This window comes from Notolepis coatsorum, assembly GCF_963971535.1.
Source record: "Notolepis coatsorum genome assembly, chromosome: 14".
NCBI classification, from domain to species: domain Eukaryota; kingdom Metazoa; phylum Chordata; class Actinopteri; order Aulopiformes; family Paralepididae; genus Notolepis; species Notolepis coatsorum.
The window spans coordinates 31,017,122-31,033,773 of record NC_140178.1 but is presented as its reverse complement, the minus strand read 5'-3'; the positions used below and the strand labels follow the sequence as shown (position 1 = coordinate 31,033,773).

At 42.7% G+C, this 16,652-nt stretch overlaps 1 protein-coding gene across 1 annotated transcript in view; it reads left to right on the top strand.

The window, feature by feature from the left end:
• The first annotated feature begins 8,091 nt into the window (after positions 1-8,091).
• Positions 8,092-16,652, top strand: part of coro1a (coronin, actin binding protein, 1A) — a 16,278-nt gene continuing 7,717 nt past the window's right edge. Inside the window, exons 1-5 of the mRNA XM_084329673.1 lie at positions 8,092-8,195; positions 10,212-10,424; positions 14,390-14,512; positions 15,235-15,364; positions 16,195-16,376. Coding sequence (XP_084185799.1) covers positions 10,221-10,424; positions 14,390-14,512; positions 15,235-15,364; positions 16,195-16,376 — 639 coding nt within the window. The 5' untranslated portion in view covers positions 8,092-8,195; positions 10,212-10,220. The remainder of the gene's footprint in view (positions 8,196-10,211; positions 10,425-14,389; positions 14,513-15,234; positions 15,365-16,194; positions 16,377-16,652) is intronic.

Below are 16,652 nucleotides of genomic sequence, written 5' to 3'. Positions count from 1 at the left end.
TGAAGGTGGGATGAAAGTGTTGTGTGAGGCACGTGTTTTCCATGTGCACTCAGACCTAGAATGTTCATATCTCTGTCCATCCTAACATGTTGTTTGTGTGTCGGGGCTAATCTACGTCTAGTAATACGCACAAGCATTGTATATTCAGTCTCTCACTTGCCACACGCACATGCACGCACGCACTCACGCAAACACACAAACACACACACACACACACACACACACACACACACACACACACACACATAGATAAATATCATGATGCCGCTGGCTGAACAGGATATAGCGTTATTATCCCAGATGTCACAGTTGCCACCTATGCATCATATCCACAGTTTACTTCATGGACATCACACCTGAAAAAAATATATACACACACACACACACACACACACACCTATATTATGACACTATACGTGCCAGTAGTGAGAGCACTGCTAGACTGGTCACAAAGTCCGAGGAACTACTTGAGTTAGTTTTATTTATAAGGGAGGATTTGTAACTTTGTATGATTTCTTCCATGTTTGAAGTTGTTTCCTGCCACCACTCCTCTCTCCCTGTAGAGGAGCGTGGATCGAGAGAGAGGGTCGGGGGGTTCATTCCTCGATTCGCCAGCGTGTTCGTATCGAGTTTACTTCCTATAGATGGCTTGAATTACACTTTTGGCTCCCCTATAGATGGCTTGAATTACACTTTTGGCTCCATGGTCAGTGTGTGCTTATTCTGCACTTCTCAACACAGTGCCAATGACATTCAGCCGTTATAAATCGAAAAGGAAAATTGCACAGTTTTACAATATCTGTTGTTGCGTGGCATTACTATTTGCCAATCTTAAAAAGTGAGGCACATGTCCTAATTGTTTATTTATTAATATTTATTTATGCCTCACATGGTGAGGAAGAGGATTTTTCTTTTTTTCTTTTTATCCGAATATCTCATAACTATTTATGGAAAATGGGGTTTGATGGTTTTTAATTATGTTAAAACATTTCTACAATGTACTATTTAAAATTATATAACACGGGGGGGGGGGGGAAACCATCAGTGAGGCACATAACATTATACGATTACACTCATAAGATTATGCTCTTTGTTTTTACACTGAAATGTAACATGTTGGATTGTCTTGTGAACCTGGCAGTAGGACGGATCTACTTGACTGAAAAAAAGGGATGTTGCCACATAAACAGTTGCCAACTCACATGACGTTGCGAGTAGCGGCACGCCCGTTCGGCGTTTATAGGACACACTACAGTAGAACCTCGTCCATCCCCTCTCGCACTTGTCCCCCGCTGACAGGAACGAGCGGAGAAACGCAGCGATGGGATTATCTATTCCATTTATTATGCTCAATAGTCATAGAGTTGCTTGTTGATGCATGTTAACGAAAAAGCATTTGAACTCCAAATGACACGGTACAGAGCACTTCAAAACGGTATGTCCATGCATGTTCCTGACAGAGGCCTCGGTTCTGAACGGCAATATACGTTTCAGCGGTCTGAGTGTTTCAACTCCCGGCGGTTTTGATTGAACGAGGTTCTGCTGTAAAGTAATTTGATGTTTACTTTACATCTACCCAATAGGTGGGTATTTGGGGATGGGTTTTTTGCAAGGTGACACAGAAAAATAGGAACGGTCGTGGCCAGATTTTTAAACGTTCGTAAGTCGAATGCACTGCTTTCCACTCTAAAGCTGGACAAGTGCTCTGAAACAGAGCCCAGCTTGACTTGCACTTTGTTAACCTGAATAGAGGGGGGGGGGGGTTCACACTACCAGGCTGCATTTAAGCGGTGTAGTATTTCATTAAGCTGGCATAATAAGACAGGAATAAACCCCCAGCCCTCTCTCCGTGTTCAAATCAGAGCAGACTCTCTCTGTGTCTGCAGTCTCTGCTCTAATGATCCTGGCTATGTGTGTGAACACTGTTTTCTGCACTGGTATTTCAGACACTGCTCTGACTTGAGTAAGAGAAATGTTTACTTTTTGGATTACTTTATTAACACGTTGATTTAATTTTTTTTCCTCCTTTCGATGGGCATGAGACCAAGTGTTTTGTTCAGGAGGTATAGACTTTCCAACGACGGACCTACGCCTAAACACAACCTTGTCTTTTTTTTCTTTTTTTCTTTTTTGCACTCTGTCTCCATGCCAACGGTCGCAAACGGCACCCACACCCCACACCCCCATAGCTTCGTCCACGACGTCTTGCCAAGCCGCAGGCCTCCGAGGAGTAGCACTCCCTCTGCTCACATTGAGTCACAGCCGGCGAACAAGGATCTCCCGTACGTCTCCCATACGTCTCCCATGCGCACAAGCCTCCTCCCTCGGCCTGGGAAAAGAGGTGCAAAAGTTGATTTAGTCCCCCCTCCCAAAAGTAAAACGACCGCCCCCCCCCCCCCCCCCTCCCCCATCACTGTGGCGACCGCGTTATAAGACTATGATCCAATGTAAAGTAATGAATCGCTGACCACTTTAAGGGTGGAACTTGAGTAGTGCATGAGAGTAGCTCTGGAACAGAGAACCGATGTCTTTAATGGGATGACTTCAGACTCGTGTTTTAGAGAAATGCTTGTGCATTGTAACCATCGACACGTTTACGTGTCACCTGCGCCGCCCAGGACACATTTCTACGGAAAGTTGTCTTTTTTATTTCTAGGTCGAGGGGGGGGGGGGGGGGGGGTGGAGTAGATATCAGTAGAGGAATATGACAACGACTAGAAAAAAAAGAGAGGCAATACATCTATATCAAATAAACTGCACTGTTTATTGTTTTCAAAAAGGGCTTTGGATCAAAGTGAATAACAATAATGAAACTTATTTAAAGTCCGTATAAATAATGTAAATACATGTATGTAGATTATATATACATACAGTGCAAACACTATACTCTGATACTCTTTTTTTTATATATACGATACAGTATGTCAAGGGAAGAAGATGAGGCAGACTGGGGACTAGTATATCTAAGCAGTAAGTGCTCTCTTTCAGAGCTTAAGCGGGAACACGTGAAGGGAACCAGACCGAGGGCTTGGTACTGTGCATTTAATTATTATCACAGACATCTGTTCGCTCGGCTATTTTACATTATGTGCGTGAACGACACGGAGGGACAAAACTGGAATTATATTCAGCGCCGTCGTAGGGGGGGGGCGGGGCGGGGGGGGGGGGTAACCTTGTTGCTTCGAGACCCTTATCAAGAATGCGTCTGATCGTTTCAATGTAACCTGTTTTCTTTTTTCTAATATATATATAATATTTGGGAAAAAGGAACGCGAAGCAACGTCACGAGGTGGGCATGTTGAATACCTCTCGACTATAACTGGATATCTATGCATTTATCAGACGAAAACTAAAAGAAAACAAACAAAAAAAAAACACTGAAGTGTGGACGTGTGTTGTTTTAACTGGGTTCTCTCTAATGTAACTAAAAGAGACAAGTCGGCCAGTTTTGCTCCGAGCTCTTTGATCCTTTTTCTAAAGGAGTGCTTCACTCCCCCGACATCCTGGCTCCCCACTTCTCAGGGTGCTGTAACAGTAGCTGTAACATTCAAGGCCTAGAGCCACCACTGTCTGAAACATGGTTTTTAGACTCCCAGCCTGTCTGGCCGCCCAGAGAGCTTGATAGATTTGGGGGGGGGGGTAGTTGTAGTCATTCAGTTTCCTTGGAGCGGGCTGCTCTTAAATAGACTAGATAAGAGGAAGATCGGATTTTATGATGCCATGTTGCCAACCGACTTATCTCAAGCCCCCCCCCCCCCACACACTTTCTTTTCTTGATCCTCCAATCAAGAGGGAAGCAACAGTTGTGATTGGAGGATCAAGAAAAGAGGGCGGGGCTTGAGATCAGCAAAAGGTCAGCAAAATGGCAACCAAAGAAAGTGGGGGATTGGAAGGTGGGGTGACTCCAAAAAACATTTTTCAGAAGTGGAACTAGGCCAGCGATCGATCATTGTCCTAGTCTCTATGATCTGCTTTTCAATGATTATAACGATGACATGATTAATGGAAACATCACTAACAAAACAGAATTTATTTTCTTTCTTTCTTTCTTTTTTTTCTTTCTTTTTTTTAAGTACACAGGTGCCGGATAGCCTGTTAATGACTTATTTATAATGGATTAACTGTCAGAACTATTGTTATATGATGATTATAATAATAATAATGATTATGATTACTGTAATTCTGTGGAGGATTGGTACTAATAATGACAGTTATTGTCTAACGTGTACATGTGAGGAGACTTGCCCCTTTCCCTCTGGTAGAAGGGAGCTCTCTGGAGGGTCTGTCTGTTCTCTGTGTCTGTCTCGTCCCTCGTTGGGTTTTTGTAAGCTGTTAAGTGGAGCGGGCGTGTCTTTGGCCCCATCTAGTGGACGTACCCATGTACTGTCTGTAGTACAGTAATGCCACCAACTCACAGGGAACGACACTGGCATCGGCGGTACGCGTTCAAGGAGTGACCAAACCCCTTTTTTTTGTCTACAGGGTTGCACAAGCCAGTTCATTTATCGACGTGTACGGACCATGTATGTAATGTATGTACGCATGTGTGAGCGAGTGGGTATGTTTTACAGATCTCGTATACTGCAAGTAGGAGATGTGTCTGTGTTTGTTTTGTTTTGAACCATGTGATGTTCCTCATGTGTGAACAGGGAGCATATTGCACCCTTAGCGTGCCTCATACGCCCGGTCTGTGTTCTCACAACGAAACGTTTTGGGCACATGAGACCTAACTGTTTTTCTCCCTTCCCTGCGTCTTGTCTGATGTGTAAAGTCCAACGTTTAGTGCCCTGTGTTACAGACAGGCCCTGGCACTCCTCAGTCTCCAGCAACGATTGTGCAATAAAACCGAAGTCTATATTTTTAAAACTTGCCTTTAATCCATCTCTTTTGTTCTTTTGTTATTTGGTCTCTTCTCCTGGGGTTAGTTCAAGGTGGGGCGTGGCAGGGATGGGAATGAGGCTAGGAGTGGTTTGGTTCCTCCTATGTGGCCATGAAAGCCTGGAACATTTTGAAATCTGTCTTTTTCAGGCCTGGGAAATTTATGTCCAAAAAAGGGTTGGAATGGACCTTTCTCAAATCCCGCCTTCTTCTTTTTTTTATCCTCCAATCACAACTGTCGCTTTTCCTCAGACAACGTTTGTCCAAGGGAAGGACAGTTGTGATTGGAGGATCAAGAAAAGCAGGCAGGGTTAGAGATCAATTATCATGGGAATGTGTTCATAATGTTGTTTTCACCTGGTCTCACCTGGCTGCTGGTAGAGCTAGCTATCTTTAAAGGAATAACAACCCAAATAACACATGTCCCATGTGATTGTTGTAGCTTGCCAAAATAAAGCATGGGACATTAAAATGAATTATACAACAATAGAATGTGTCAATAGAACGTACACATGTAGGTCATGGTAAATTGACCTATTTCAAACCCACTCTCTTTTCTCGAGGGCAGGGCTTGAGATGGGTGAATTGCGCTATTTGTCACAGAGCAGTCATGAAAAGGTCATGGAGGAATTTGATCAACAGAAATGCTGGAGCAGGAGCAGTGATATTACATTATGGTGTCTGTTTCTCTCAGTAATACCTCAAAATGTCATCCTCTGTTTGCTGCGTGAGTGCGCTATGCTGGCCAAATAAATGTAGGCACAAAAAAGAACAACCACTGAGCCTGATCCATTTGGGCCTCTGCAATACTCCATGATTATGTCATCATAGTGCACTCACAGCTGTGCAATGTTATCTGCCCCTGAATAACCCCCCCTCCCTTCTCAGATCTGTTGTCGTTTAGGGTCTGCTTCCTGGTGGCCACACAACCACCTCAACCCCCAGAGACATGGATTAATACCCTGACAGAGTTAGTGTACATCTGTTTATGCAATTACCGATGGACCAATATCACGTTTAATATATGCACCAATATCACTTTTAATACATGCACCGATATCACTTTTAATATATGCACCGATATCACTTTTAATACATGCACCAATATCACGTTTAATATATGCACCAATATCACTTTTAATACATGCACCGATATCACTTTTAATATGCACCAATATCACTTTTAATATAGGCACCAATATCACTTTTAATATATTCACCGATATCACTTTTCATATATGCACCGATATCACTTTTAATATAGGCACCAATATCACTTTTAATGCACCAATATCACTTTTAATATAGGCACCAATATCACTTTTAATATATGCACCAATATCACTTTTAATATATGCACCAATATCACTTTTAATATAGGCACCAATATCACTTTTAATATAGGCACCTATCACTTTTAATATAGGCACCAATATCACTTTTCCCCTGCCTATACCAATTCTAGATTTTAAGTACCGTCTGATACAGAGTATTGATCCTATATATTCAAAATATAATCCATTTTCTGCATTAGAAACATTCATATATTTCTGTGACAAGAATGCAGAAAATCAAATGGCTTTTCTTGGATTCAGACATGTTACACATGGCTCACAATAAGGTGTTTTAATATTGATATGTTACGCATGGCTCACAAGGTGTTTTAATATTGATATGTTACACATGGCTCACAATAAGGTGTTTTAATATTGATATGTTACACATGGCTCACAATAAGGGGTTTTAATATTGATATGTTACGCATGGCTCACAATAAGGTGTTTTAATATTGATATGTTACGCATGGCTCACAATAAGGGGTTTTAATATTGATATGTTACACATGGCTCACAATAAGGTGTTTTAATATTGATATGTTACACATGGCTCACAATAAGGTGTTTTAATATTGATATGTTACACATGGCTTTCAATAAGGGGTTTTAATATTGATATGTTACACATGGCTTTCAATAAGGGGTTTTAATATTGATATGTTACACATGGCTTTCAATAAGGGGTTTTAATATTGATATGTTACACATGGCTTTCAATAAGGGGTTTTAATATTGATATGTTACACATGGCTCACAATAAGGGGTTTTAATATTGATGTTACACATGGCTCTCAATAAGGTGTTTTAATATTGATATGTTACACATGGCTCACAATAAGGGGTTTTAATATTGATGTTACACATGGCTCTCAATAAGGGGTTTTAATATTGATATGTTACACATGGCTTTCAAGGTGTTTTAATATTGATATGTTACACATGGCTCACAATAAGGTGTTTTAATATTGATATGTTACACATGGCTCACAATAAGGGGTTTTAATATTGATATGTTACACATGGCTCACAAATAAGGTGTTTTTATATTGATATGTTACACATGGCTTTCAATAAGGGGTTTTAATATTGATATGTTACACATGGCTTTCAATAAGGGGTTTTAATATTGATATGTTACACATGGCTTTCAATAAGGGGTTTTAATATTGATATGTTACACATGGCTCACAATAAGGGGTTTTAATATTGATATGTTACACATGGCTCACAATAAGGTGTTTTAATATTGATATGTTACACATGGCTCACAATAAGGGGTTTTAATATTGATGTTACGCATGGCTCACAATAAGGGGTTTCAATATTGATATGTTACACATGGCTCACAATAAGGGGTTTTAATATTGATATGTTACACATGGCTCACAATAAGGGGTTTTAATATTGATATGTTACACATGGCCCACAATAAGGTGTTTTAATATTGATATGTTACACATGGCTCACAATAAGGTGTTTTAATATTGATATGTTACACATGGCTCACAATAAGGTGTTTTAATATTGATGTTACGCGCGGCATGGCTCACAATAAGGGGTTTTAATATTGATATGTTACACATGGCTCACAATAAGGGGTTTTAATATTGATGTTACGCATGGCTCACAATAAGGGGTTTTAATATTGATATGTTACACATGGCTCTCAGTATGGGGTTTTAATAAACAAATTGGAACATAGTTATTGCATTGTTAGTTAGGCACAGTAACTATTTATTCATTCTTTTCAACCATCTGCCCGCGTCATCATTATAGTCTTTGACATTTGCAGTTCTGCAACCCTTGCATGTTAACAGAAGACACCTCCCATCGCCACCTCCATGTGAAACTCACTTCCTCTGTCATCACACATGAAGATCTGCTTAAAACTCACAGGCTCGTCCACAGTACTGGCGACAGGGCTTTGGGTGCACTGTGTTGAACCTCCTTGAGCTGAACCATCCCACACGCAATTACCAGGTAGGCCTCTTTTGCCTTTTCGTGCCATTCGTGTTGCCACCACCTAACTGCATTTCCGTTGCAATGGGCTGCAGGATACGTCAATTTTGCACCATGCCATTTATAATGAATCGCTTGATTTGTGCCTCTGTTTTTGTTTAGAGACGGTGAGACTAAAATATGTGCTTTTGTCTGTCATTTGTGAGAGAGAAAGGGATGGAGGGAGGGAGGGATGGAGAAAAGTCCTGAGATTATTGACATGCCTTTAGCCACTCCATAATGGGTTATTACATTAGGTGCAGGAAGGCCAGAGGGGTCTTGTGATACACATGCCACAAAAGAGGTGCATGTTTCTGGAGTCAATGCTGAGGCGCGGCTCTTGGCGATTTGAGGAAGTAAAAATATGCAGATGGAGGTCAACTGAACCATGTTCTTTATTTGTGACTGGCGGCATTTGCATTAGTCATTTATTTACGAGCCTGGATTTTCTAAAGTTCCAATTGATGTGAGGCACAGGCCTATAGCAGGACATACACAACACAGAAGTGTTTTATTCTGCCGATGGTCTACGGTTCATCACATTCGTTCCACTTTGAATCATTCATTGCGTGCATTATGTCTACATGCACTGCACATGTCACAGAGGAGACCGTTGAGAATAGTGGGAACAAAAGACGGTGTTTCCACAAAATACAAGAGGGCTTTGTGGGTTTGTTGCTCGCTCCGTAGGATGTGGTGCAACCGTTGCTTGGGGTGCCTTACACACACACACACACACACACACACACACACACACACACACACACACACACACACACACACACACACACACACACACACACACACACACACACACACACACACACACACTATTCTTATTCAATATAGTTTGAACACATTTATTGTGACATCCTGTAGATACTACACTGGTATCTACATGTATCTGTGTAAAGTATTATTAAAGTCAAGGGAATCACATGTGAGGCAGAGAGAATTGATTGATTGATTGAAAACTTTATTAACAGATTGCAGAATGGGTACAGTACAGTACAGCTCAATACATACAATTGTTAAGGGGATGCAGACCAGAGAAAGACTTTCGTCTTGTTTACATCAGGGTCCCCCATTTTCAATTCATCATAACATATATGACATACATGACATACAGATAGACAGTACTGCTACATCTATACATTTATGACATACCAGATTTGCAAATACAGTACTGTTTGTGATACGAAAAGAGTCCAGAAAAGAGAGTATATACATTTGACTTAGAAACTGTACATTGGAGGAGGTTGGGTAGGTGGGGGGGGACTGTACATTGGAGGTGGTTGGGTGGGGGGGGGGGGGGGGGGTTGGGTAGGAGGGGTGGGTGGGGGACACTGTACATTGGAATATTGACAAGACCATACTTGGTAATTTACTGTACATTGGAGGGGGTTGTGTTAGGACATTTACAGGGGCCAGTTTCGAATTGCAGTCTCCCGTAGGTGTTGTTTTCGGTGTAGAGGGTGTCGAGAAACGTCCTCAGACTAGAGGAAGTGGTTGTGAAAGACTTGTCTTCCCCTTTTCTCTCAGCGTCGCTGTATTGTCTGTTTCCTGCTACTTTGTGTCTGTCAGTGTCAGCCTCTCCATGTATGCATCGGTCAAAGTGGACCCATCAGTGATACTCATACAGATAGGATTTTCTGTCGCTCTGAGGCCATAGTTTTCAGGTCCGTCTTTCACATCTATTCGCCCTGTCATTCTCATTCACAAACCCTATGCATCCCTATGCTGTTATTTGTGCATTAATCAGTCAAATAACGACGACGGTCACATGATTCCCTTTTGTACTTCAGAAAACACATCTCAGTTATTTGTAATTCTAACTCAACTCACCTCACTCAGTCACTCAGAGTCCGTCCCTTCTACCATAACTACAACAGTCACAGGTTACAGGACATGTAGATCTCCATCCCTTTCTGCTCTGGTTCTAACATCATACCCCCTGCCCTCCCTCCCTCCTTCCCTCCCTCCCTCTCCAACAAACAGTTCATCACCATGTCGAGGAAGTGTGCAGTCGTCCGGTCCAGTAAATTCCGTCACGTCTTCGGCCAAGGTGTGAAGGCTGACCAATGCTACGATGACATCCGTATCTCCCAGATGACATGCGACAGCAACTTCTGCTCCGTCAACCCCAAGTTTGTGGCCATGATCGTGGATGCCAGCGGCGGGGGATCCTTCATGGTGCTTCCCCTGAGCAAGGTGGGCCTGAGCAGAGCGTCACAGAGCAGGGCCACCCAAAGTAGAGAGAGACCAAAGCTGCAGGCGCCAAAAGGCCCCGGGTAGTAGTACACTGTAAAAAAATATAATCGTTTTTTTCACGGAAATTCACTGTATTATTTTACAGATTACTTTTGGTTTTTCTACTTTAAGTGTAAATACCATAAAAATAAATAGATTTATAATCATTTATAATTATTAATAAATGACCTTTTATCAAAATATTAACAATTAAATAAAGGTTGTAATCTGTAAATGTATTTGATTTGACTGTAATTTGACAGTAAGTATTTGGAAACCGTTGCTGCCAGACATTTACTGACATTTTACAGTCTTCTGAGCGCAGCTCTGTAGGAGATTCTATTCAGGCTATTTTGAGCTAATTTATAAATAACTGCTATTTACTCTATCCTATTCACTTTTCTAAGTAGTCAATGTCCAGTTGCATTCTTTGGGCCACAGCCCACCAGTTATCTTATGTTTTGACCCATGGCCCTCCAGACAATGTGTGTACAGAAGGATTAGTGCAAGGCTGATCTTGAATCTTGATAATCTCATGGATATATTTAGTTCTTATAGAATGAAACACTCCAAACTCTCTGTACATGAACTAAAAATGTGTTGCTGCTTCCCTTAACCCCTGCCCCCCCCCCCCCCCCCCACACACACACACACACACACACTCTTTTACCCGTTTTCAACACTATGATTGTCTTTTATGGTGTTAATTAATGATTCAGAGTTTTATGATTGAAGGCTTCCTCTGAACCACTTTCACGCGTTTTGAATTTCAAATGCTGACAAAGTGGCATTGCACACGTTGAGCTGAATAAGGAAGTGTGATGCAGACTTTTAGTTCTACGCGTCACTCACTCGCCGTCGTGAGATTTTCACCATATTAGGAGGTGCTTCAGTGTCACATCTGTCATGACAGGATGTGGCCTGAAAGCAGTATTTTGCAGTCACGTATATGGTGTTATCTACGAGACTCGCATATTGCATTCACCGTGCCAGCAAAGCGTGGCGTACTACAAATCCTATTGTCAAACTCAAAAGGCTTGAGACATGATCCCCTAAATCTACCACAGCACATTAAGTATGTGAAAACACTGCAGGATCAGGGTGTTTTAGTCACTTAACATCTGATTCTTGTCTCTCTCTCTTCCTGATACTTGTTCTCTGGGGATCACCTGTGTATTCAGCCAGGGATGGACAGTAAGAACCGTTGGTCACTGACTCAGCAGCAGCTACACTGTAAAAAAAGAAATGTTTTTTTGTTCACAGGAAATTCACTGTATTATTTTACAGATTACTTTTGTTGTTCTACTTTAAGTGTAAATGCCATAAAAATACAATACCTTTTATCAAAAATATTAACCATTAAATAAAGGTTGAAATGTATTTGATTTTACTGTAATTTGACAGTACGTATTTGGCAACCGTTGCTGCCAGATATTTACCATTTCTTTACAGTTTTCTTTTTTTACAGTGTAGTTTACTGCCATCCGTCTCATAATTAGGACAATTCTAGGTTCTATATGTCCCCTCGGTCCTCCGCTCCTTCTATATGTCCCCTCGGTCCTCCGCTCCTTCTATATGTCCCCTCGGTCCTACGCTCCTTCTATATGTCCCCTCGGTCCTGCGCTCCTTCTATATGTCCCCTCGGTCCTGCGCTCCTTCTATATGTCCCCTCGGTCCTACGCTCCTTCTATATGTCCCCTCGGTCCTACGCTCCTTCTATATGTCCCCTCGGTCCTCCGCTCCTTCTATATGTCCCCTCGGTCCTACGCTCCTTCTATATGTCCCCTCGGTCCTACGCTCCTTCTATATGTCCCCTCGGTCCCACGCTCCTTCTATATGTCCCCTCGGTCCTGCGCTCCTTCTATATGTCCCCTCGGTCCCGCGCTCCTTCTATATGTCCCCTCGGTCCCGCGCTCCTTCTATATGTCCCCTCGGTCCTGCGCTCCTTCTATATGTCCCCTCGGTCCTGCGCTCCTTCTATATGTCCCCTCGGTCCCACGCTCCTTCTATATGTCCCCTCGGTCCTGCGCTCCTTCTATATGTCCCCTCGGTCCTACGCTCCTTCTATATGTCCCCTCGGTCCCGCGCTCCTTCTATATGTCCCCTCGGTCCTGCGCTCCTTCTATATGTCCCCTCGGTCCTACGCTCCTTCTATATGTCCCCTCGGTCCCACGCTCCTTCTATATGTCCCCTCGGTCCTGCGCTCCTTCTATATGTCCCCTCGGTCCTACGCTCCTTCTATATGTCCCCTCGGTCCTACGCTCCTTCTATATGTCCCCTCGGTCCCGCGCTCCTTCTATATGTCCCCTCGGTCCTACGCTCCTTCTATATGTCCCCTCGGTCCTGCGCTCCTTCTATGTCCCCTCGGTCCCACGCTCCTTCTATATGTCCCCTCGGTCCTACGCTCCTTCTATATGTCCCCTCGGTCCTACGCTCCTTCGACACCGAGGCCCAAGCAGCTGCTGCTGCTGTCAACTGTCCTTCAGTGTCGTGTTCACTTATTCAGACGGTAAACTACAGTGAAGATAGACAATGAAATAAGCGAAGGGGTGGCACAACACAGCATGATGTTGCTATCGTCATCAGAAAAACGCCATATTAGTTAAGTTACACTTTATTAATCCCATGTGGCGAAGTTATTTGACTCATCCTAACCTCTTAGAGCAGTGGGCAGCCAGAGATGTGATGAATTGAAAATGGGGGACCCTGATGTAAACAAGACGAAAGTCTTTCTCTGGTCTGCCTCCCCTTAACAATTGTGTGTATTGAGCTGTACTGTATTGTACCCATTCTGCAATCTGTTAATACAATGTTCAATCAATCAATCAATCAAGACAGGCTTCCATGTATTGAAACCGCCTCGCAGCATATAGAACCACTGTAAACCATAAAAGAAATGCATGCTGAGTGCGTTGCCATTGGCCCTCGAACCAAAAGCACTGGAGTGGGTCTATTCAAATCAATCAGTGACCACGCCCACTTCTGGAAGATGCACATGGTCATGTAAATCGAGCATGATTTTCATCTTTACACACCAAGCATCAACTGAACACGTTGCACTTAAGAAGCTGATGAATGTCTTCTACAGTTCTCTCTCTCTCTCTCTCTCTCTCTCTCTCTCTCTCTCTCTCTCTCTCTCTCTCTCTCTCTCTCTCTCTCTCTCTCTCTCTCTCTCGCTATCTCCGTTTCACGCTCACATGCACACACCCACACATACAGAATATGCATGCAAACTGGGTATTGTGAGAATGTTGTGTTGATTTTGGGATTCACCAAAATCGGCCCGAACAGAGGTATAAATCTAACGACCCTCGGCTGTGCCTCGGGCCTAACAACCACCCCTAGGCATGGTCTAATTCTCATAACCCACTCCTGCGCGTGATATAATGCTTTAACAATACATTAATCGAATCAAATTTCTATTGGTCGCAAAGCGCTTCCGCTACCTATATCCGCCACCATTTCCACGCGGCCCATGCATGATAATGAGCTGGACAGGTGTGTCTGTATGCAAATGTTTGTCAATGAGTGACGTTTCTCATTGTGGGCATCGCAGCTGTGATCATTTTGGCCACTTAAGACAGGCTCACGCGTTGGTGAATCCGGGTGTAATTATCGGCGAGTTTATCTTAGGTAGTTCCAAGGTGGTTGCCGTAAGAGAAATCTTATGGCAATGTTGGTGATTGAGACCCATTCAGCTGACTATCAGGTTTCCTACTCCCACCTACAGTAAACCGTTGCCAACCCACAGCCGCGTTTCACCTTGTGAAACAGATCTCCCTCTGTTTTAGACCGTCTCCCATCGTTCTCCCTCCTTGTGTTTTTCATTCTCTGTTATGCATCATCAGCACCATCATCATCACCATCGCCATGGAAACACGTTGATCTTTACTAGTTGTAATAAGTTCTTTGTTTCCCTCCTTTAGTCGGGGCGTATCGACATGTCCTACCCCACCGTCTGCGGCCACACAGGCCCCGTTCTGGATATCGAGTTCTGTCCTCACAATGACAACATCATCGCCAGTGGGTCAGAGGACTGTAGTGTCATGGTAAGGCATCGCAACCTATAAGATCTAAGTACAACAACTATACCTCTGTTATCTTATATTAGTAGTAGTGTCATGGTACAACAACCTATACGATTTATACCTCTGTTATGTTATTAGTAGTAGTGTCATGGTACAACAACCTATACGATTTATACCTCTGTTATGTTATATATTAGTAGTAGTGTCATGGTACAACAACCTATACGATTTATACCTTGTTATGTTATATTAATAGCAGTGTCATGATACAGTACAACAACCTATAAGATTTAAGTACAAGATTTATACCTCTGTTATGTTATATTAATAGCAGTGTCATGATACAGTACAGCAACCTATAAGATTTAAGTACAAGATTTATACCTCTGTTATGTTATATTAATAGCAGTGTCATGATACAGTACAGCAACCTATAAGATTTAAGTACAAGATTTATACGTCTGTTATGTTATATATTAGTAGTAGTGTTATGATACAGCAACCTATAAGATTCAAGTACAAGATTTATACCTCTGTTATGTTATATTAATAGCAGTGTCATGGTACAACAACCTATAAGATTTAAGTACAAGATTTATACCTCTGTTATGTTATATTAATAGCAGTGTCATGGTACAACAACCTATGCGATCTAAGCATGATATACATAATATGTACAATATATATATATATATAATAGTATAGTAATTCAGTGTCCAAATGTCTTCTTTGACGTCTGACAGATTTGGGAGATCCCAGACGGTGGCCTGACCACATCCCTGACCGACCCTATTGTGAAGCTGGAGGGTCACTCCAAACGAGTGGGCATTCTGAGTTGGCACCCCACCGCCCATAACGTGCTCATGACTGCAGGTATTTTATATTTAGCTCTATTGAGCCCCCATATCACACTTTTGGCCGACACACGCACCAGCCCAGCAGGGCTCACAGTTTCTGGAGCAGACAATTAATTAAGATAGGATCAAATTAGAGAGCCAAAAGAAAACGCCATACATGCAGATGTAAATAGGGTTTGTAGGACAGTGAGTGAGTTTGAATCGTATCATTGTACAGAAATCTGTATGTGTGCTACTGTTGTACAGAGATATATGTTACATGTGTGCAAGATCAGTGGTGGAAGAAGAAGTACACAGTTCCTTTACTTAAGTAAACGTAGAAATACCCAGATAAATGAGTACTCTGGTACAAGTAAAAGTCCTCCATTCAATATTTGACATAAGTAAAACTAGAGAAGTATTTGCTATTGAATGCACTTAAGTATCTAAAGTAAAAGTATGCCTTCTACACAATGTTTGTGTATTCCAGTGCTTGGGAGCATTCAATCCTCGATCCATTGACCTCTAAATGTTATGTTAAAGTGGCATGTGGTCCAGTTATGCTGCTCTGGTCCTCTGGTCCATAAAGTTCCCTAAAATGAAAATACAAGAGCTAGTACAGGTAGCTCTAAATTGTACTTAAGCACAGTACTTGAGTAAAAATACTTTCCACCACTGTGCAAGATATACATGTGTACAGACCTATGGAGTAACCCTCATTGGAACACACCCTGACAACAAGTTGTTTCACTAACCACTAAACTCCAAGGTGGTGACTCACCTAAAGTTACTGCAGGCGCAGGTGCATGTGTTAATGACACGTGCCCTTTCTCTCTCTTCTCCTCTGCTCATTACTGCCCCCCGCAGGCTGTGACAACGTGTTGATCCTGTGGAATGTGGCGCGCGGGGAGGCGGTGGTGAGGATGGACACCGTTCACACCGACCTGATCTACAGCGCCTGCTGGAACAGGGACGGCTCCCAGATCCTCACGTCCTGTAAAGACAAGATGCTGCGTGTGCTGGACCCACGCAAGGGCACTGTCCTCGCTGTGAGTCCCCTGTCCCCGTCCTGTCGCCTGTCCCCCCTCCCAACACACACGCACGCACGCATACACACACACGCACGCATACACGCGCACGCACGCACGCACGCATACACACACACACGCATGCATACACACGCACACACGCACGCATACACACACGCACGCACGCAGGCACGTGCACACATAGAGGCCAAGGGGTGCCTGAGCACCTGCCTTTTTGAGCCTCATCAAAAAAGTGCCCATTTTGAGATTTTTTTTTTTTTTTTTTACGCATATAGA